This window comes from Salvelinus sp. IW2-2015, unplaced genomic scaffold, assembly GCF_002910315.2.
Source record: "Salvelinus sp. IW2-2015 unplaced genomic scaffold, ASM291031v2 Un_scaffold588, whole genome shotgun sequence".
NCBI classification, from domain to species: domain Eukaryota; kingdom Metazoa; phylum Chordata; class Actinopteri; order Salmoniformes; family Salmonidae; genus Salvelinus; species Salvelinus sp. IW2-2015.
This window is the reverse complement of record NW_019942580.1, coordinates 446999-470001: the sequence shown is the minus strand read 5'-3', so window position 1 is coordinate 470001 and position 23003 is coordinate 446999. Positions and strand designations below refer to the sequence as shown.

At 41.6% G+C, this 23003-nt stretch overlaps 1 protein-coding gene across 1 annotated transcript in view; it reads right to left on the bottom strand.

Annotated features, from left to right (window-relative positions):
• The window catches only part of LOC112068591 (paralemmin-1-like), an 88990-nt gene that overhangs the window by 48920 nt on the left and 17067 nt on the right, over nt 1-23003 (bottom strand). The window contains exons 2-3 of the mRNA XM_024135766.2: nt 9131-9176; nt 3070-3150 (exon numbers count right to left, since the gene is read on the bottom strand). Coding sequence (XP_023991534.1) covers nt 3070-3150; nt 9131-9176 — 127 coding nt within the window. The remainder of the gene's footprint in view (nt 1-3069; nt 3151-9130; nt 9177-23003) is intronic.

Genomic DNA, 23003 nt, shown 5'->3' with positions numbered 1-23003 from the left:
TCTCTTTCTCTCAATTCAATTTCAATTTAAAGGGGTTTATTAGCATGGGAACATATATTTACATTGCCAACATTACACAGTAAACATTACACTGACAAACATGTTAAAAGAATATAGACATTTCAAATGTTATATTATTGGTATGTACAGTGTTGTTAACAATGTGCAAATGTGAAGTATGAAAGGTAAAATAAATAAACAGGTTGTATATTTATCCTGTTCTATCTATCCATTTATCTATCTAATGTATATTTTCTCTCTCTCTCTCTGTTCAGTGTGCTGCTGACTGGACAGTTGAGCTCCATGGAAACTGCTATTGAATCCAGTTTTTGGATCTTATCTCTCTCTGGCTGGCCGGCTGGCTTTCGCTGGCTCTTGCGTTGGGATAGCTGATATAGCTGCCCCACTAATGACTATGTATGCGGCCCAAATTACACGCTATTCCCAAAATGGCCCTGGTTAAAAGTAGTGCACTATTTAGGGAATTGGTTGCCATTTGGGTTGCATCATATGTGGAGTCCTGCTTACTTCCATTCATGCTCAATCCATCTATTGGACAAACAAACAGAAGAAAAAAGAACAGTAGTAGAGTCCAATATGGAGATTGGTTCAAGTCAATCTACTAAAAGGGTTTACTCTTGTTGTTTCAAAAAGTGAATTATAACTGAAGTGAATGGTAATTGTAAAGCGATGAAAGTGTAGTTTTAAATGTTTCAGAGGCCACAAACTGCAGTATAAGAAAAATAATAAGAGCAAAAAGAACGCAAGCAAAAGCGACGACGCCAAACTCAATTCCACTATAAAAGAATGCAGCTAAAGTAGCTGAAAGTAAAGCAGGACAAAACAATGCATATTTATCAGGGGAAGTGTGTCTTTTTCCTGCCCCAAAACAGGATGTCCTTTTAGCCAAATTTTTGGTATTTTTATTCTTTCTCCGCTGTCTGAGCATAGGGCTTCCCTGTCCAGCCATGTGCCTTCAGACCCTTAATACACACATTCACAACAGACACACACACACACACAAACAAACACACGCGCACATATGCATGCACACATGCACACACGCACACACACACATGCACACTTATGCAAACACACACACATGCGTGCCACAGCACATACGCCTTTACTGATGACCAGCGCACAAGTTCAATACTAGCAGCCCCAGCCAAGTCCTTCAAGATCTCAGAGTGCCTCCTGCTGTGCCTATTCTATAAGACTCCCCTCTACCCCTCTAGACTTTAGGACTTGGTGCCCAGTTCCTGCCAGGCCTTACTGGCATGGTTAACACCCCACTAAAATCTGATGCTTCAACACAGCACTCATAAATAAACAATATATTAAAATGAAAGGGCGTAGGAAACCATGCAATTTCAGATATTGGACCTCGAGCTCTATTAAAAACAGACTACATTAAAATGTCTGAATAGCCTTACCAGAGTGACATACCAGAGCGTGACGTACCAGAGCGTGACGTACCAGAGCGTGACGTAACAGAGCGTGAAGCTACCCAGAGCGTGACGTACCAGAGCGTGACGTAACAGAGCATGACGTAACAGAGCATGACGTAACAGAGCATGACGTACCAGAGCATGACGTACCAGAGCATGACGCTACCAGAGAATGACGTACCAGAGAATAACGTACCAGAGCGTGAAGTACCAGAGCGTGACGTACCAGAGCATGACGCTACCAGAGCATGAAGTACCAGAGCATGAAGTACCAGAGCATGACGTACCAGAGAATGACGTACCAGAGATGACGTACCAGAGAAGTGACGTACCAGAGCGGGACGTACCAGAGAGTGACGTACCAGAGATTGACGTACCAGAGAGTGACGTACCAGAGAGTGACGTACCAGAGACGTACCGTACCAGAGCGTGACGTACCAGAGAATGACGTACCAGAGCGTGAAAGTACCAGAGCATGACGTACCAGAGATTGAAAGGTACCACAAGCATGACGTACCAGAGCATGACTACCAGAGATGAATACCAGAGAATGACGTACCAGAGCATGAAGTACCAGAGCATGACGTACCAGAGCGATACTACCAGAGCATGACGTACCAGAGCATGACGTACCAGAGCATGACGTACCAGAGCATGACGTACCAGAGCATGAAAGTACCAGAGCATGAAGTACCAGAGCATGAAAGAGTACCAGAGCATGAAGTACCAGAGCATGAAGTACCAGAGCATGACGTACCAGAAGAGCATGACGTACCAGAGCATGACGTACCAGAGAATGACCGTACCAGAGAATGACGTACCAGAGAATGACGTACCAGAGCATGACGTACCAGAGCATGACGTACCAGAGAATGACGTACCAGAGAAATACGTACCAGAGCATGACGTACCAGAGAATGACGTACCAGAGAATGACGTACCAGAGAATGACGTACCAGAGAATGACGTACCAGAGCCATGACGTACCAGAGCATGAAGTACCAGGAGGCATGAAGTACCAGAGCATGAAGTACCAGAGCATGAAGTACCAGAGCATGAAGTACCAGAGCATGAAGTACCAGAGGCATGAAGTACCAGAGCATGAAGTACCAGAGCATGAAATACCAGAGCATGAAGTACCAGAGCATGAAAGTACGCAGAGCATGAATACCAGAGCAGAAGTACCGAGCATGAAGTACCAGAGCATGAAGTACCAGAGCATGAAGTACCTGAGGCATGAAGTACCAGAGCATGAAGTACCAGAGCATGAAGTACCAGAGCATGAAGTACCAGAGCATGAAGTACCAGAGCATGACTCTCTGATATTTAAGTGATACAAGAGGTAGAAATAGACGGACCAAGACATGTGTTTCCAGAGTTAAAATAAAACTGAACTTTTCAATGCTCCTGCACTCAATTCCATTGTAATGTGAAGCTCACATAACTGTCCCCTACCCCAGTGGTCCCCCCTCAGTGTCCCCCAACCTCCAGTTCCCCCCGTGTCCCCCCACCACTCAGTGTCCCCCACCTCCCAGTGTCCCCCACCCCCAGTGTCCCCCACCCCTCAGGTGCCTCCCTTCCCCCAGTGTCCAATCATGTCCCTGGTCCCCCTTCTTACCTTGAGATGTGAAAGCTGTCTCCTGTCATCTTCCAGTTGCCTCTTCTTGTTCTCAACCTCTGTCTGCCTCTTCCTCTTCTCCTGTTGGTGCATAAGGAAAACACTGTCAATATCAGGGTAGAAGACAGTCAGTTTGAGGAAAGACAGTCAAGGTAAAGAGGATGCATTGGGCAGAGTAGAGATGATATGATTACCCTAAGAAACATTGGCAACCTGTTCTACCCCTGTAGGTTCCTGTTGCTCAGTGGATTGGGGCATAGTGCCAGCAACACTAGGATCGTCTCCGTTTTCTAGTAAACAGTGACATAACAGTGAGTAATCAGTGAATGGTCCATTACGGCACTAAATGCTCAGTGCAACTGATATTTGGCCTCATTTGTTTGTGTCTTGGACTCCTCAGCTGGAATAAAAACWAAAAAATTCAAACTTTCATCTACTAAAGACCAGTACTAACCATATTCAAGTGTGTACAGAAATATACAAGAATACTTTTTATTCTCGCGTGTATTTACAGAGAGGCTACTGTACAGACTGTCCATTCAATCTCCTCAGTAAATACAATTTACCACAGATCATAGCAATAGAGAAATGAAAGGTCTGTTAGAAGAGCTACACTCCTGACACAGACCCTGTGGCTGTAGTGGCCAACTACAGAGATAAGATTTACTAGGCCATTCCACTCTAGTAAGTACAGAAGAAACCATAGACACTCTCCTCCTAAAGAGCTGTCCTGTTCAACAGTTACATACTTTGGCATGTGCTGTGTCACAGTGTCCATCCTTCAGGCTTGGTATTTTGATATGAAAGAGTTGTTTGAAAGGGCATTCTAGGCTGAACTTCATACAGTGCTGGATAAGGTGACTAATCTAAATCAATATGTGCTCTATGTTGAGTATACAGAAGGTTTGCTGGATAGAAATGGTTTACTTGAGGTTATAGGAACACATTGCGTGACTCTCTTATGCCCCAAGATGACTTGGACTTATTCAAGTCCTTATATTCAACCTCCCAAACACACACGCACACACATGAACAGATAGACGCAAGCACACACGCACACACATGAACAGATAGACGCAAGCACACACACACACACACACACACACACACACACACACATTTTAAATACTTTATTTGAATCCACCAATCATATAACATCAAGACAGATTCAAACATTTAAAAGTTCTGCGATACAAGGACACATAAGGATACAAAAAGCACCTTGTCCACACAGCTAGGCTGCCCTTAACGGCTGAAACAGAGCAGTACCTTGCCGGTTACTTTGCCATAGTCTGAGACAGGCGTGCCATCMGAAGGCCACATACCGTAAGCCTATGTACGTGGCCGAGACTGACAAATATCAGTACCACCAACTTGCACTTACAGTGGGGCAAAAAAGTATTTAGTCAGCCACCAATTGTGCAAGTTCTCCCACTGAAAAAGATGAGAGAGGCCTGTAATTTTCATCATAGGTWCACTTCAACTATGACAGACAAAATGAGGGAAAAAAATCCAGAAAATCACATTGTAGGATTTTAATTGCCCATTTATTTGCAAATTATGATAGGTGGAAAATAAGTATTTGGTCAATAACAATAAAGTTTATCTCAATACTTTGGTTATATACCTTTGTTGGCAATGACAGAGGTTCAAATGTTTCTGTACAGTCTTCACAAGTTTCACACAGCTGTTGCTGGTATTTTGGCCATCCATGCAGATCTTCTCTAGAGCCAGTGATGTTTTGGGGCTGTTGCTGGGCAACACGGAACTTTTCCAAACCCCTCCAAAGATTTTCTATGGGGTTAATCGGGAGACTGGTAGGCCACTCCAGGACCTGAAATGCTTCTTACGAAGCCACTCCTTCGTTGCCCGGGCGGTGTGTTTGGGATCATTGTCATGCTGAAAGACCCAGCCACGTTTCATATCAATGCCCTTGCTGATGGAAGGGTTTTGGTTTTCACTCAAAATCTCACGATACATGGCCCCATTCATTTTTCCTTTACACGGATCAGTCGTCCGGTCCCTTTGCCAGAAAAACAGCCCCAAAGCATGATGTTTCCACCCCATGCTTCACAGTAGGTATGGTGTTCTTTGGATGCAAACTCAGCATTCTTTGTCCTCCAAACATGACGAGTTGAGTTTTGTACCAAAAAAGTTATATTTTGGTTTCATCTGACCCATATGACATTCTCCCAATCTTCTTCTGGATCATCCAAATGCTCCTCTAGCAAACTTCAGACGGGCCTGGAAATGTACTGGCTTAAGCAGGGGACACGTCTGGCACTGCAGGATTTGAGTCCCTGGCGGGCGTAGTGTGTGTACTGGATGGTAGGCTTGTTACTTTGGTCCCAGCTCTCTCAGGTCATTCACTAGGTGTGTTTCTAAGATTTTTGCTCACCGTTCTTGTGATCATTTTTACCCCACGGGGGTGAATCTTGCGTGGAGCCCCAGATCGAGGAGATTATCAGTGGTCTTGTATGTCTTCCATTTCCTAATAATTGCTCCCACAGTTGATTTTTCAAACCAAGCTGCTTACCTATTGCAGATTCAGTCTTCCCAGCCTGGTGCAGGTCTACAATTTTGTTTCTGGTGTCCTTTGACAGCTCTTTGGTCTTGGCCATAGTGGAGTTTGGAGTGTGGAACAGTTTGAGGTTGTGGACAGGTGTCTTTTATACTGATAACAAGTTCAAACAGTGCCATTAATACAGGTAACGAGTGGTAGGACAGATGAGCCTCTTAAAGAAGAAGTTACAGGTCTGTGAGAGCCAAGAATCTTGCTTGTTTGTAGGTGACCAAATACTTATTTTCCACCATAATTTGCAAATAAATTCATAAAAAATCCTACAATGTGATTTTCTGGATTTTTTTCTCTCATTTTGTCTGTCATAGTTGAAGTGTACCTATGATGAAAATTACAGGCCTCTCTCATCTTTTTAAGTGGGAGAACTTGCACAATTGGTGGCTGACTAAATACTTTTTTGCCCCACTGTATATCCCAGGCTGTTCAAAACGCGATACAAGGGGCTGGAATTAAGAAGCTTGTCAGAGGCCGGATCCATGTCACAATCAAATGAGCAGCCCACTTCCAAAATGTTCTTCCTCCACAACACACACACATACCACCGCACACAATGAGCCGTGCATTTCTCATTGTGCAGGAAAAGGAGGTCCGAGGAGGAGGAAGGGAGGACCATCCTACTCAGTGAATTTAATCAAATAAAAACAGTGAATCATTTTAAAAAGTTTGGCTTTTTGGATAAAACTATACTAAATTCACTCGTTCAAAAGTTTGGGGTCACTTGGAATGTCCTTGTTTTTGAAAGAAAAGCAAATTTTCTGTCCGTTAAAATAACATCAAATTGATCAGAAATACAGTGCAGATATTGTTAATGTTGTAAATGACTATTGTAGCTGGAAACTGCTGATTTTAATGGAATATCTACATAGGCGTACAGAGGCCCATTATCAGCAACCATCACTCCTGTGTTCCAATGGCACGTTGTGTTAGCTAATCCAAGTTTATCATTTTAAAAGGCTAATTGATCATTAGAAAAGCCTTTTGCAATTATGCTAGCACAGCTGAAAACTGTTGTTCTGATTAAAGAAGCAATAAAACTGGCCTTCTTTAAAATAGTTGAGTATCTGGAGCACAGCATTTGTGGGTTCGATTACAGGCTCAAATGGCCAGAACAAAGGAATTTATTTGAAACTCATCAGTCTATTTCTTGTTCTGAGAAATGAAGGCTATTCCATGCGAGAATTGCCAAGAAACTCAAGATCTCGTACAACGCTGTGTACTACTCCCTTCACAGAACCACGCAAACTGGCTCTAACCAGAATAGAAAGAGGAGTGTGAGGCCCCGGTGCACAACTGAGCAAGAGGACAAGTACATTTGAGTGTCTAGTTTGAGAAACAGATGCCTCACAAGTTCTCAACTGGCAGCTTCATTAAAATAGTACCCGCAAAACACACCAGTCTCAGCGTCAACAGTTGAAGAGGCGACTCCGGGATGCTGGCCTTCTAGGCAGAGTTGCAAAGAAAAAGCCATATCTCAGACTGGCCAATAAAAAGAAAAGATTAGATGGGCAAAATATACACAGACACTGGACAGAGGAACTTTCATTCATATGCTAGGTTGTAACAACCTCATGATGGGTACAGGGAAAATGTGAGTATCATGTAGTAGCCTAAACCTATCGATTGTTACATTGAGCTGGGAGAATGGAATATGAATGACAGTCATCCAACATGCTGTAATAGAAAATAAGGCCATTTTCATAAAACAATGTATCTTCCTTAAATTTAAACAGCACCAATCACAACTGGTGGCAGGGTATTAGTTTAAAAGATCTAGCCATACTCTACATGACTTCCTCTCTGCTCTGTCTCCAGACAAGTCAGCTCCAAGCCAAGCTACAAGCCAGCTACAAGCCAGCTACAAGCCAGCTAATAGCCAGCGCCAAGCCAATAGAAATACAGTTCACAAGCCTGCCAACTAAAACCCAATCAAAGACAATCCACTTGCCCTTAAACCCAGGCACTTGTTGATCAGAGATTAATTGTATAGGTGTGAGCAATATGGTTGAAACTATCAGCCTATTGGGGGTGGGGGGACACTGGGGGGTGGGGGAACACTGGAGAGTAGGGGGACATTGGGGGTTGGGGAGGTAAGGTAATAAGTTATTGGCTGAGCCTTTCACATGCCAATGTGATAGCCAACGCCTCGTTCTATCCATCTTTGCTCTGTGTTGGATAAGCTGGCCCTGTCTGTGATTGTTTTCTCCACATCTGTCTATGTCTCTGTTCCCCTCAGTTTTTTTAGCACAGTATGAAAATGCATGTATTTCCTCCCTCTCTTCACTCTGCATAGAGCTGCCACTGCATAGCTTTTGACAAGGTAAGCTAGGAATCCAACTGTAACTTTTCAGAAAGTGAGATATTTCTTATTCACGCTACAATCCGATCTCGGATCAGTTCTTCCCTGAGTGAGCCAAAATGACAATGTTCACCAGGGTAGGCTGTCATTGTAAATAAGAATTTGTTCTTAACTGACTTGCCTAGTTAAATAAAAGGTTAAAGATGGCTGGCTCAGTTGGTTAGAGTGCAGAGTTATAACACTACGGTAGTGGGTTCAATTACCATATGGGCAGAATAAGCTCAATTATTTGACTATCGTTATAGAAAGAGAGGGGAGGGGAGTTGAGGGTATTGGAAGTGAGTGTTTGTTAGCTTTTTTATTTACAGTGCGCATTTAAACTGTGCAGTCTGCAGCACTGGCCTTGGCTAGGTCTGTCTGTAGGTTTTGCTCATGCAGCATTATTAAAAACGGTACAAATTAAATTGAAAGAATGAGAGAAGGAGACAGAGAGAGAGAGAGATGGAGGGAGAAAGAGAGGTAGGGAGAGGGGTAGAGAGAGAGGGAAAAGGGTGGGTAGAGGAAGGGGGAGGTACAGATGGAGGTAGAGATGGAGGTAGAGATGGAGTCTAGAGATGGAGGCATGTGAGTACCTCTCTCCTCTCTCCATCCAGGCAGAGATAGAATAGCAGAATTCTTTAAATATAATTGTTTTGTGTGTGTGGTGTGTGGGTGTGTGCTTGTGTGTGTGTGTGTGTGTGTGACACTGTGTGTGTGTGTGTGTGTGTCTGTGTGTGTGTGTGGCAGATAAAAACGTAGCGAAAGCTTGTAGAAGGAGAGCAAGATAGAGAGAGGAGAAGAGAGTTTTGGGGCTAAAAGACACAGGCGCTTAGGAATGAAAGGTTTTAATTCTCCTTCCCAGTTGGTAAGAATGAATGATTAAAGCCGCAAAAGATGAATGCGCGAAACGCTCATGGAACACCCTCGGAAGCTCAAGATGTAAATGAAAGTGGATGAGGAAAATCTCCAATAAAATCCATCAAACCCCATCTACTACTGTATACAAGCATATTAGGGCTGCAATCGTTTCCCTGCTCAGTAATGTCGGAGTATGTCAATCTGTGTAGATTGTACTGTATAGAAAGTGTTTTGAGGTGAGCAGTGTAACAGTTGTAACACATGTGCATGATGATCTCATCACTTACCGCTATAGCCTGGATTCTCTCCTGCTGTGACAGCCCCTCAGACATCCTGCCAGAAAGAGAGAGACAATTTAAATTGAATTGAGAGAGAGAGAGAAAGAGAGAAGAGAAAGAGAAAGAAGAAAGAGAAAGAGAAGAGAGAGAGAGGAAGAGAGAGAGAGAGAGAGAGAGAGAGAGAGAGAGAAGAGAGAGAGAAAAGAGAAAGAAAGAGAAAGAAAAGAGAGGATGTTAAACACGGTTAAACAAGAAACCCACAAGACAATTGGCCGTGAAGACAACATTCTGAAGACACAGCCAGTCTAATAGGTTTGTGGTCTTAGATACTATGGGTCTCTTTGCATTTCAAACATGTTGATGTTGAGAAGTATGGTAAGGCCAAGTTACGTTTCTTCTACCCATGTTTACCTTAATTACAAAACTATTAAATTAATTTCACAAACAGACATAACAAGCATTCTCACTCCCTCTCCTTCTCTCTCTTTTGATTACAAATGCACAGGAGTAGCCCCATGTTGCCAAAGCCACAGTCAAATTAATGCCAGTCAGTGACACTTCATAAATCAAAAGAACAAGCAAATCATGATACACACACTGCAGAAATGAATAGAGCTAGTATTTAGGATTGTAGAAAAAATCTCTCCTTCACACACAGAGACACATACACCAGAGAGAGAGAGAGAGAGAGAGTGAGTAGAGAGAGAGAGATCTGTATTTCATCCATTGATAGCTGTAAAATCCATTCCCGCGCGTTCAAGCATTTTCACTAGAAAGGAAACACATGATGCATCTATTGGCTTTCATACCTGAGGAAATTCAGAATTATCTACCCTAGGAATTCAGAACATCATTCCTGAGAATTTCAGTAACATTCATACCTGAGGAATTCAGAACATTCTTATACTGGGGAATTCAGAACATTTCACACATGATAATTCATAACTTTCATAACTGAGGAATTCAGAACATTCATACCTGCAGGAATTCAGAACTTTCACACAGAGGAATTCAGAACTTTCACACATGAGGAATTCAGAACTTTCACACATGAGGAATCAGAACTTCACACATGACGGAATTCAGAACTTTTATAACGAGGAATTGCAGAACATCATACCTGAGGAATTCAGACTTTCACACCCGAGAATTCAGAACATTCATACTGAGGAATTCAGAACTTTCATAAAATCGGTATTTAATTCAGAACTTTCACAACGAGGAATTCAGAAAACACGATACCTGACGGAATTTAGACTTTCATGATCGGATTAATTCAAACCTTTTCACACCCGAGGAAGTTAGAAATTTGAAATCAGTCCCAATGCACTGCTTAGCTTTCCTTACACACAATTATTTCATAGATACACTCCGTATATATGTGTATGGTAATATTCTCGGTTAATTATGCGATGCGGTCGTTAATATTCATGCCGAGCGTTCAAGTATACGGGAATATAATTCTACAATGTGCGGTGAATATTCACGTGTGGTTATACGTTCAATGCGTTCGGTTACCTTGCGGTTAATATTCATGGGCTGTAGCGTTATCTAAGCCGAGTATTAATATTACATAGCGTGTGCGGTTAATTTTGCGAGTGACCGTAATCATCGTGTCGGCAGGTTAATATTCATGAGCTAGTGTGCGGTTAATATTCATGCTTGTGCGGAATGCAAGGCTTATCAGTCATATTCATGCTGTGTTACTGTTATGCTCTGTCTTGCCATGGTAATATTCATGCGTCTGCTCGCGAGTTAGAGTATTCATGCCGTCAGACCCTGTGCGGTAATATTTCAGCCGCTGTGCCGTTAATTATTCATGCGTGTGCGGTTAAAATTCATGCGCGTGTGCCGGTTAATATTCATGCGGGTCGGTAATATTCATGCGCTGTACGGTTAATATGCATGCGTTGTGCGGTTAAATGCATGCGTGTGCGGTTAAATATGGCATGCGTTGTGCGGTTAAATGCATGCGTGTGCGGTTAATATGCATGCGCGTGTGCGGTTAATATGCAATGCGTGTGCATATTGCTGCGCTGCGGTTAATATGCCATGCGTTGCGGTTAATATTCATGCGTTGTGCGGTATATATTCAGGTGGTTAACTATCATGCGTGTGCGGTTAATATTCATGCTGTTGGGTATATTCATGCGTGTGCGGTTAATATTCATGCGTGTGCGGTTATAATTATTCATGCGTGTGCGGTTAATATTCTGCGTGTGCGGTTAATATTCATGCGGTGTGCGGTTAATATTCATGCGTTGTGCGTTAATATTCATGCGTGTGCGGTTAATATTCATGCGTGTGCGGGTTAATATTCATGCGTTGTGCGCGTTATATTTCATGCGTGTGCGGTTAATAGTCTATGCGTGTACGGTTAATAGTCATGCGTGTACGGTAATAGTCAATGCGTGTACAGGTTGATAGTCATGCGTGTACGTTAATAGTCATGCGTGTACGGTTAATAGTCATGCGTGTACGGTTATAGTCATGAGTGTACGGTTAATAGTCATGCGTTGTATGGTTAATAGTCATGCGTGTATGTTAATAGTCATGCGTGTATTGCGTTAATAGTCAATGCGGTGTATGGTTAACAGTCATGCGTGTATGGTAACTAGTCATGCGTGTATGGTTAAAGTCATGCGTGTATGTTAATAGTCATGCGTGTTGGAATAGTCATGTCGTGTATGGTTAATAGTCATGCTAGTAATATGCGTGTATCGTTTATGGTGTAATAGTCATGCGTGTATGGTTAATAGTCATGCGTGTATGGTTAATAGTCATGGTGTATGGTTAATATCATGCGTGTATGGTGTAATAGTCATGCGTGTTATGGTTAATAGTCATGCGTGTATGGTTAATAGTCATGCGTGTATGGTTAATAGTCATGCTGTATGTATGATAAGTCATGTGTGTATGGTTATATCATGTGTGTATGGTTAATAGTCATGCGTGTATGGTTAATAGTCATGCGTGTATGGTTAATAGTCATGTGTGTATGGTTAATAGTCATGCGTGTATGGTTAATAGTCATGCGTGTATGGTTAATAGTCATGCGTGTATGGTTAATAGTCATGTGTGTATGGTTAATAGTCATGTATCATGTGTGTATGGTAATAGTCAATGTAGTCATGTGTGTATGGTTAATATCAGTTGTGTATGGTTAATAGTCATGTGTGTATGGTTAATAGTCATGTAGTCATGTGTGATGGTTAATAGTCATGTGTGTATGGTTAATAGTCATGTAGTCATGCTGTGTATGGTAATAGTCATGTGTGTCTGGTATATCATGGTGTATGGTAATGTCATCGTGGTTAATAGTCATGCGTGTATGGTAATAGTCATGTAGTCATGGTGTACGGTTAATAGTCATGTTGTGTATGGTTAATAGTCATGGTGTATGGTTAAGTCATGTGTGTATGGTTAAATAGTCATGTGTGTATGGTTAATAGTCATGCGTGTATGGTTAATAGTCATGCGTGTTATGGTTAATAGTCATGCGTGTAGGTTAATATCATGCGTGTATGGTTAATAGTCATGCGTGTATGGTTAATAGTCATGCGTGTATGTTAATAGTCATGTTGTATGGTTAATAGTCATGTGTGTATGGTTAATAGTCATGTAGTCATGTGTGTATGTAATAGTCATGGTGTATGGTTATAGTCATGTGTTATGCGTAATAGTCATGTGTGTATGGTTAATAGTCATGTTCATTGTGTATGGTTAATAGTCATGTGGTATGGTTAATAGTCATGTAGTCATGTGTGTATGGTTAATAGTGGTGTGTATGTTAATGTCATGCGTGTATGGTTAATAGTCATGTGTGTATGGTTAATAGTCATGTGTGTATGTTAATAGTCATGTTGTGTTTATGGTTAATAGTCATGTGTGTATGTTAATATCATGTGTGTATGGTTAATAGTCATGTAGTCATTGTGTGTATGGTTAATAGTCATGTGTGTATGGTTAATAGTCATGTGTGTATGGTTAATAGTCATGTGTGTATGGTTAATAGTCATGTATCGATGTGTGTATGGTTAATATCATGTGTGTATGGTTATAGTCATGTAGTCATGGTGTATGGTTAATAGTCATGCGTGTATGGTTAATAGTCATGGTGTATGGTTAATATCAAGATGGTGTATGGTTAATAGTCATTGTTATGGTTATAATATCATGTGTGTATGGTTAATAGTCATGTGTGTACAGTTAAAGTCATGTGTTGTACGGTTAATAGTCATGTGTGTTATGGTTAATAGTCATGTAGTCATTGTGTATGTTAATAGTCATGTAGTCATGTGTGTAGGTTAATAGTCATGTGTGTATGGTATATAGTCAGTGTGTTATGGTAATAGTCATGTAGTCATGTGTGTATGGTTAATAGTCATGTGTGTTCGGTAATATCATGTGTGTATGGTTAATATCATGTAGTCATGTGTATATGGTTAAATAGTCATTGTGTGTATGTTAATAGTCATTCGTGTATGGTTAATAGTCATGTAGTCATGTGTGATGGTTAATATCAGTGTGTATGTAATAGTCATGTGTGTATGGTTAAATAGTTCAGCGTGTATGGTTAATAGTCATGTGTGTATGGTTAATAGTATGTGTGTATGGTTAATAGTCATGTAGTCATGTGTGTACGGTTAATAGTCAGTGTGTATGGTTAATAGGCATGTAGTCATGTGTGTATAGTTTAATAGTCATGTGTTGATCATGGTTAATAGTCATGTGTGTATGCGTTAATAGTCATGTAGTCAGTTGTGCTATATGGTTAATAGTCATGTTGTGTATGGTTAATAGTCATGTGTGTATGGTTAATAGTCATGTAGTCATGTGTGTATGGTTAATAGTCATGTGTGTATGGTTAATAGTCATGTGTGTATGTTAATAGTCATGTAGTCATGTGTATTATGGTAATAGTCATGTGTGTATGGTTAATAGTCATGCGTGTATGGTTAATAGTCATGTAGTCATGTGTGTATGGTTAATAGTCATGTGTGTACGGTTAATAGTCATGTGTGTATGGTTAATAGTCATGTAGTCATGTGTGTATGGTTAATAGTCATGCGTGTATGGTAATAGTCATGTGTGTATGGTTAATAGTCATGTGTGTATGGTTAATAGTCATGTAGTCATGCGTGTATGGTTAATAGTCATGCGTGTATGGTTAATAGTCATTTGTGTATGGTTAATAGTCATGTAGTCATGCGTGTATGGTTAATAGTCATGCGTGTATGGTTAATAGTCATGTGTGTATGGTTAATAGTCATGTGTGTATGTTAATAGTCATGTAGTCATGTGTGTATGGTTAATAGTCATTGTGTGTATGGTTAATAGTCATGTAGTCATGCGTGTATGGGTAATATCATGCGTGTATGGTTAATAGTCATGTGTGTATGGTTAATAGTCATTATCATGTGTGTATGGTTATAGTCATGTGTGTATGGTTAATAGTCATGTGTGTATGGTTAATAGTCATGTGTTTATGTTAATAGTCATGTGTGTATGGTAATAGTCATGTAGTCAGTGTGTATGGTTAATAGTCATGTGTGTATGGTTAATAGTCATGTGTGTATGGTTATATAGTCATGTGTGTATGGTTAATAGCAGTAGTCATGTGTGTATGGTGTATGGACTAGAGCTACAGTAGGACCTATAATCTGTTCACGTCACTGACTCCTGATTAAGAAACAAATACAAGTAAAGAAAGTAACACCTTGTATTATAGAACTCAATAGGTGAATGAAGACAAAAAATGACAATCACACAAATCGCTGATTCTTTGGCAACAGCACAACTTCTCACTACCCACACAAGTTATTTGATTTAAGAAAACACATCAGCTTTACTTAGGCTAGGCCTACTATATTTATTTCTCAACTTTCCTAATATTAAGCACATTGCTTATTTACAACAGGAGTATAGCCTACCTGGCTGCAGTGGGTGTAAAGTACTTAAGTAGTACATTAAAGTAGTTTTACTTAAGTAGATTTTTGGGGTATCTGTACTTCACTATTACAATTTTTAACAACTTTTACTTTTACTTAATAATGTACTTTTTACTTCATACATTTTCCCTGACACCCAAAAGTACTTTTTTGACAGGAAAATGGTCCAATTCACACAACTTATCAAGAGAATATCCCTGGTCATCCCTACTATCTCCTATTTTTTTCTATTGTGTTATTGACTGTACGTTTGTTTATGTGTTTTTTTTGTCGCACTGCTTTGCTTTATCTTGGCCAGGTCGCAGTTGTAAATGAGAACTTGTTCTCAACTGGCTACCTGGTTAAATAAAGGTGAAATAAATAAATAATATCTGGAAGACTCACTAAACACATGCTTTGTTTGTAAATTAATGTCAGAGTGTTTAGTGCTACACCTGGCAATCCATGAATGTTAAAAAAAACAAGAACATTGTCCTGTCTGGATTGCATAATATAAGTAATTTGAAATTATTAATAATTTTACTTTTMATACTTAAGTAKATTTTTAGCAATTCCATTTACTTGTTTACRTAAGTATATTTCAAACCAAATACTTTTAGACTTTTACTCAGTGGGTATTTTACTGTGAGACTTTTACTTCAGTCATTTTTTATTAAGGCATCTTTACTTCTACTCAAGTATGACTTTTGACTACTTTRTCCACCACTGCCTGGCTGGCATGAATATTTTTTTTCCCCCTCTGCCACTGTTTCGATGCAGGTGCATGATAATGGTCCATTCTAAATCAAAACAAATTTCACTCATATATTATTTTACTAAATCAAGAATAGTCTGATGGGTGACAATATTAGCCTATCACTTGTGAATGATGCCCAGCATAAGAAATACTGCCTTTTTCCAACTTTTCAATTCATAGTCGCACAGTTTCAAGTTTGGTGAAGATCATTTTCACCATAAAAATGCACCTTTATAATAAAAGCATTACATGCATAATCACATTTGCCGTCACTTTTGATAATGGTGTTTTCCTGCTAATGGAACATTTGTGCTTATAGCCTACTACCATGTGTGCATTGCTGAACTTATAATGTGAAGAAATAGCCTAATAGTTTATCAACATTTTAAGCCAAACGTTCTGATCTGTTGCGTCAGCCACAGTGGGTAAAACGTTATTTTTTTAGATGCTAGTAGTTGTATTAATTTGGGATCTATCGCATCCCACAACTGTCCCAGACTATGTTTGGAATAGAATAGGTCAACTTTTGTACTATGGGGGTTAGTAGATTGACATAGGCTAGAGATTTTGCAGTTTGTTAGACCTACTCATCTCATTGACTGATGAAAATTACATGTGGACAGTTCATCCAATATCTTCAATTTGCACCTCGGAATTGGATAAGGACACACACAGTTGCATCCCCGATGTGTTTGTCTTCACTTGAAGCCTGTGAGAAAGACCCCATCACGTGATGGAGAGGCATGTGAGCGAGAGGTGATTCGGAGCGCGCAGCACTCCGGGCCAAGGGCACAACAGCCACTMGCGGCAAAAGGCATGGATTATTTTAGGGTGTATTATGGCCACACAAAGGGGATGCCGCCGTAAAATTCAAGGCATTTTCAAGTGCTTGTCAAATTGTGAATGAGTGACTGATGTACTATGTACAGCCCGTGCAAAAAAACTAAGCAGAGCTCATGCTTTTCAAATTGCTTTTTTCAAATCATCATTAGAGTTTTTGGGAACAGGAATGATGGTAGTCAGCTTGAAACATGTGGGGATTACAGACTTGGACAAGGAGAGGTTGAAAATGGGATGCTCCCTTTGAAAATTCTGTGATATATGCAAAACACATAGGTGTTTGCGTCAATGCTATGTATCTGGGACAAAATGCTATTAGCGTATCACATATGGCTCATCTTAGATGCTACGCTAGGCTAATGCTATTGCTCTGTGTGGCTTTGACTGCTAGGGAAGAGTATGCAGAGTTCAGCAGAGCTGCATCATGTAGATGGCTGTATTGTCTGAGGAAAATAACTATCTACCAATATGTATGGCCTATCTACCAATATGTATGGCCAATCTACCAATATGTATGGCCAATCTACCAATATGTATGGCCAATCTACCAATATGTATGGCCAATCTACCAATATGTATGGCCAATCTTGGCTATCTACCAATATGTATGGCCAATCTACCAATATGTATGGCCAATCTACCAATATGTATGGCCAATCTACCAATATGTAAGGGCTATCTACCAATATGTATGGGCTATCTACCAATATGTAAAGCCTATCCGCCGATAAGTAATAGCTATCTGCCAATAAGTAATAGCTATCCACCAATAAGTAAAGGCTATCCACCAATAAGTAGAGGCTACCCACCAATCTGTACAGGCTAGGTTTGATGGAGGCTGTTGGAGTGGCTACAGTACATCAGGAGATGAACTAATTCATCTGAGTAGAAACCTTCAGAGGGCGAGTGGGTCAAAGTGTAGTGGTGAATCGATTACAAAGCCTTGCATTATTAATGTGTAAAATCAACAATTTAGACAGGATTTGTTTTTGTTCCTTCCCAGCTGCAGCTCTGAATTTTCTAAAAACTCTAAAAAGATCACACGCTAATTTTCTCACTGTCACATGCAAATTTTCATGAAGTGCCAACAACGGCAGAGGGGTTCTGGTTTTGGTCAGCCCTCAAAGAGAAGCATGTTCCTGTTCAACAGGCATTGCTTCGTTTTCATTTTTTTTTAAATCCCATATAAATGTTTCATTAATGTGTGAATTGTTATGTTGCCCAATATTAGCCCTTGAAGCTTTTTGTCATTAGAGATAGGATGATGAATGTATCAATATGAGGCCAAGCAAAATGGCTGTGGTAAATTTCTGTGGGAATGTTCAAACTACCAGGATCAACACATTTGGTTCTAATGCCTCTGGGGGTATTGCAGAGCACTGGCCAATTTCACTCATGAATACTGACCATGAACTGGTGCATCATGTCCAGCCCTTTTCATTACATGTGAACATTTCATTGGAGGTGAATCTGAGGGCACTGTGACCTGATGGGTTTGTGTGTGTGTGAATGTGTGTGTGCGTGCATGCTTTCTTGCAAGCGTGTATGTGAGGGGGTTGTATGTGGGTGCATTCCAGAAGAGGACCTGTCAAAGCACCAGTAAAAATGCACTGCTGCAACAAGCTAAGCTCCATAGGGGCCTACAGGAGCTATATACAGACGGGGGAGCTTAAGGGATCACACCTCAAATTTGARAGGGAGTCATTAATAGTGATATTAATAGTGACACTAATGACATCACTTCATACTACACACTCTTAGAAAAAAAGGGTTCCAAAKGGGTTCTTTGCAGAGGGATAGGGTTCTACCTAGAACCGTTTTGATCAGGAGAACCCTTTTTGGAAGYCAAGTCTTCATTGTAAGGCAAAGGTTCTACCTAGAAACTTTAACATCATAAGAGCCATTTTGMAAGAAAGGGTTCTTTGATGATTCTTTGGGAGGCAAGAATAATTATTTGGAAGGCAAGAAGGGTTCTACATAGAACCATATATAATATTTCCCAGCATGCTCTATTTGAGTGAGAATTTCAGAATGTTTTGTTTTACTGTAATATCTGTGTTTTTGCATTTAGAGTGATTGGTTAATAGATTTTATGCTACACAAAAAAAACATTAATACAGTTTCCTAAACGAATCCAATCTGTTGGATTTATTGCACCCGTAATTTAGATGGTTGTTCAAGTTTAGATGGTTGAGGTAGTGTCAATATTTAATCTTCCCTACACTGGCAGTCATTCTGTCACGACTCCCACCGAAAGTGGCTCCTCTTCCTYTTCGGGCGGCGCTCGGTTGTCGTCGTCACCGGTCTACTAGCTGCCACCGATCCCATTTTCCTTTTCTGTTAGTTTTGTCTTATTGGTTACACCTGTTTCTTGTTTGGGTTTTGGTTAGGGCTATTTAAGCCAGMTATGCCCGCCTGCTTTTGTGCGGGCTTGTTCCTCTGTTAGTTTGTGGATGTGCATTTTTATCTTATTTTCTCCGGACTGTTTGGGTCCTGTTTTTGGGCCGGTCAGTTGTATACGCCTGGTGTTTTTGGCGTGACCGTTTCTGTACCGGAATAAATACGATTGTCCTAAACCCTCTGCTCTCTGCGCCTGACTCCAAACCCACTACTCCTAGAAGTCCTGACACATTCTGAATACAGGATGCGGGTGATTAACAATTCCACTTGTTGGATATCCTAACACTGTCTGGATTCCGATCAATAGAAATTACACATCACTTTGCCAGCCAGCATAATGTGACTTGCAGGCCTGATGTGGCCTGTGAACCAGGAGATTCCTAACACAAGGAGATAGTCTACACTCGGTTTGTTGTTTATATAAAATAGTTTTCATGAAATKGTTTTTAATCATAGCTTAAGTTTGTATTGCTACGCAGTCTGCAATGCGGTCAGCCTTTACATCTGGGACAGCAAGTTTGTGTTCCTGTTATGTAGCAGTTAGCCATCATGAAAATGGAGCAGGCTAACGCTAGCAGTGCTAACCCACCAGTGCTTTTATCCACGGCTGGGCACAAATACTTCAGGTGTAAGATGATTTCCACACAAGATGAAGATAAGGTGGAACTGGAAAATGGACAGGGATTTGTCTGACCTAAATGCAACACCATCAAGCAGTTTAGGGAAGAGATCCTTCGGCTGTTAGCTCGGCTGCGAGAAAAGAACAACCTGCTTTTATAAGTACACCAACTTTGCTGTAACCCAGGCAAACCGAATCTCAGTTTTAAATGCCTGATAGCAAAGCTGTCGGTGAGTTGMGCAGGGTTGATCTGTCCCAATCCAACGGACAGATGTTCAGTTCAACTCCACGGACCATGGGAGACTGGACACTCGCAAGGCGTAAGAGATCGGGGAGGCAGTCTGGCCACCCTTCATCTATCCAAGAAGATCTGACCCAGCTATCAAACAGTTTTTCCCCGCTTGAGACGGATCTACCAGCCCCGAGAGTCAGCACGGATCCTGGCCGCCATAGTTGAGCAGATCGCTTCCCCATCGGATTCCATCACGACCACCATCATTGTGGGCAGCTCGATACTGAGAGATTTTGGCTTGCCTACGATCTGWTGACTGACCAAGGTCCTCTGTCACCCAGGAGCCATTGTCCATGACATCAACRCCCTCCTGGAGCCCAACGCGAATGATATACTGCTTTCTCGAGAACAGGCTCAGATCCCTGTGATTTGCGTGAAGAGGAGGCGGAGAAAAAGGGMCCGGAGGGCGGGCTGCCTTCTGATAATTCGGACGTGATTGAATAAACCCCCACTTCCTTCCATTCTTCTAGCAAACGTGCAATCTCTGGAGAATTAAATAGATGACCTACATGGAAGACAAAACTACCAACGGGACATTCAYAACTGTAATATCTTACGCTTTACGGAGTCATGGCTGAACGACGACACTATCAACATACAGCTGGTTGGTTATACACTGCACCGGCAGGATAGAACAGCGGCGTCTGGTAAGACAAGTGGCGGGGGACTATGTATTTTTGTAAATAACAGCTGGTGCACAATATCTAAGGAAGTTTTGAGCTATTGCTCGCTTGAGGTAGAGTATCTCATGATAAGCTGTAGACCACACTATCTACCTAGAGAGTTTATCTGTATTTTTTGCAGCTGTTTACATACCACCACAGTCAGAGGCTGGAACTAAGATAGCCTTGAATGATCTGTATTCCGCCATWAGCAAACAAGAAAACGCTCACCCAGAGGCGGCGCTCCTAGTAGCCGGGGACTTTAATGCAGGGAAACTTAAATCTGTTTTGCCAAATTTCTATCAGCATGTTAAATGTGCCACCAGAGGGACAAAAACTCTGGACCACCTTTACTCCACACACAGAGACACATACAAAGCTCTCCCTCGCCCTCCATTTGGCAAATCTGACCATAATTCTATCCCCCTGATTCATGCTTACYAGCAAAAATTAAAGCAGGAAGCACCAGTGACTAGATCAATAAAAAAGTMGTCAGATGAAGCAGATGCTAAGCTACAGGACTGTTTTGCTAGCACAGACTAGAATATGTTCCCAGGATTCCTCCGATGCATTGAGTACAAATCAAATCCGCACCGCAGCCGATGTGAGTAAAGACCTTTCAAAAAATCAACATTCACAAGCCGCAGGGCCAGATGGATTACCAGGATGTGTAATGCGAGCATGCGCTGAATAACTGGCAATGTGTCTTCACTGACATTTTCAACCTCTCCCTGTCCGAGTCTGTAATACCACATGTTTTAAGCAGACCACCATAGTACCTGTGATTTGAAAGGCTGGTCATGGCTCACAATCAACACCATTATCCCAGAAACCCTAGACCCACTCCAATTTGCATACCGCCCAAACAGATACACAGATGATGGAATCTCTATTGCACTCCACACGCCCTTTTCCACCTGGACAAAAGGAACAACAATGGGAGAATGCCATTCATTTGATACAGCTCAGCGTTCAACACCATAGTGCCCTCAAACACATCAATGACTAAGGACCCTGGGACTAAACACTTGCTCTGCAACTGGATCCTGGTCTCCTGACGCCACCCCCCAGTGGTAAGGGTAGGTAACAACACATCCGCCACACTGACCTCAACACAGGGGCTCCTCAGGGTGCGTACTCAGTCCCCTCCTGTACTACCTGTTCATTCATGACTGCACGGCCAGGCACAACTCCAACACCATCATTAAGTTTGATGATGACACAACAGTGGTAGGCCTGATCACCGACAACGACGAGACCTTTATGGAGGAGTCAGAGACCTGGCTGTGTGGTGCCAGGACAACAACCTCTCCCTCAACGTGATCAAGAAAGGAGATGACTGTGGACTACAGGAAAAAGAGGACCGAGCACACCCCCCATTCTCATCGATGGGGCTGCAGTGGAGCAGGTTGAGAGCTTCAAGTTCCTTGGTGTTCACATCACCAACAAACTAACATGGTCCAAACACACCAAGACATACGTGTTGAGGGCTCGACAAAACCTATTCCCCCTCAGGAGTTCCTCAGATCCTCAAAAGTTCTACAGCTGCACCAGAGAGCATCTTGACTGGTTGCATCACTGCCTGGTATGGCAACTGCTCGGCCTCCGACCGCAAGGCACTACAGAGGGTAGTGCGAATGGGCCAATACATCACTGGGGCCAAGCTTCCTGCAATCCAGGACCTCATTCCAGGCAGTGTCAGAGGAAGCCCAAAAATTGTCAAAGACTCCAGCCAGCCTAGTCATAGACTGTTCTCTCTGCTATCGCAGGGCAAGCGTACCGTAGCGCCAAGTCTAGGTCCAAGAGGCTTCTAAATAGCTTTCACCCCCAAGCCAAAATATCCTAAACACCTAAGCAAATGGCTACCCAAACTATTTGCATTACCCCCTCCCACCACACACTCACACTTTTACACCGCTGCTACTCTTGTTGTTATCATCTATGCATAGTCACTTTAATAATCTACCTACATGTACATATTACCTAAACTAACCGTGCCCCCTCACATTGACTCTGTACCGGTACCCCCTGTATATAATCTCACTATTGTTGTTTTACTGCTGCTCTTTAATTACTTGTTACTTTTATCTGTATTTTTTAAAACGGCATTGTTGGTTAGGGCTCGAAAGTAAGCATTTCACGTGTGTATTCGGCGCATGTGACTAATAACATTTGATTCGATGGAAGTGTGATGATATGTGCTCTAGCCTACCACGCAAAAGCAATATGGATTTATTTTCTCTGGTTGACAGACATGCTCAGGAAAGTGATATCACAACTTAAGCTTTCTACTTGCCTACTCAATCCTATCCCCATCACCTTCTTCAAAACAGTTTGCATATTTGCATATCTGAAGAAAGTGCAAGCTATTGTTAATCGCTC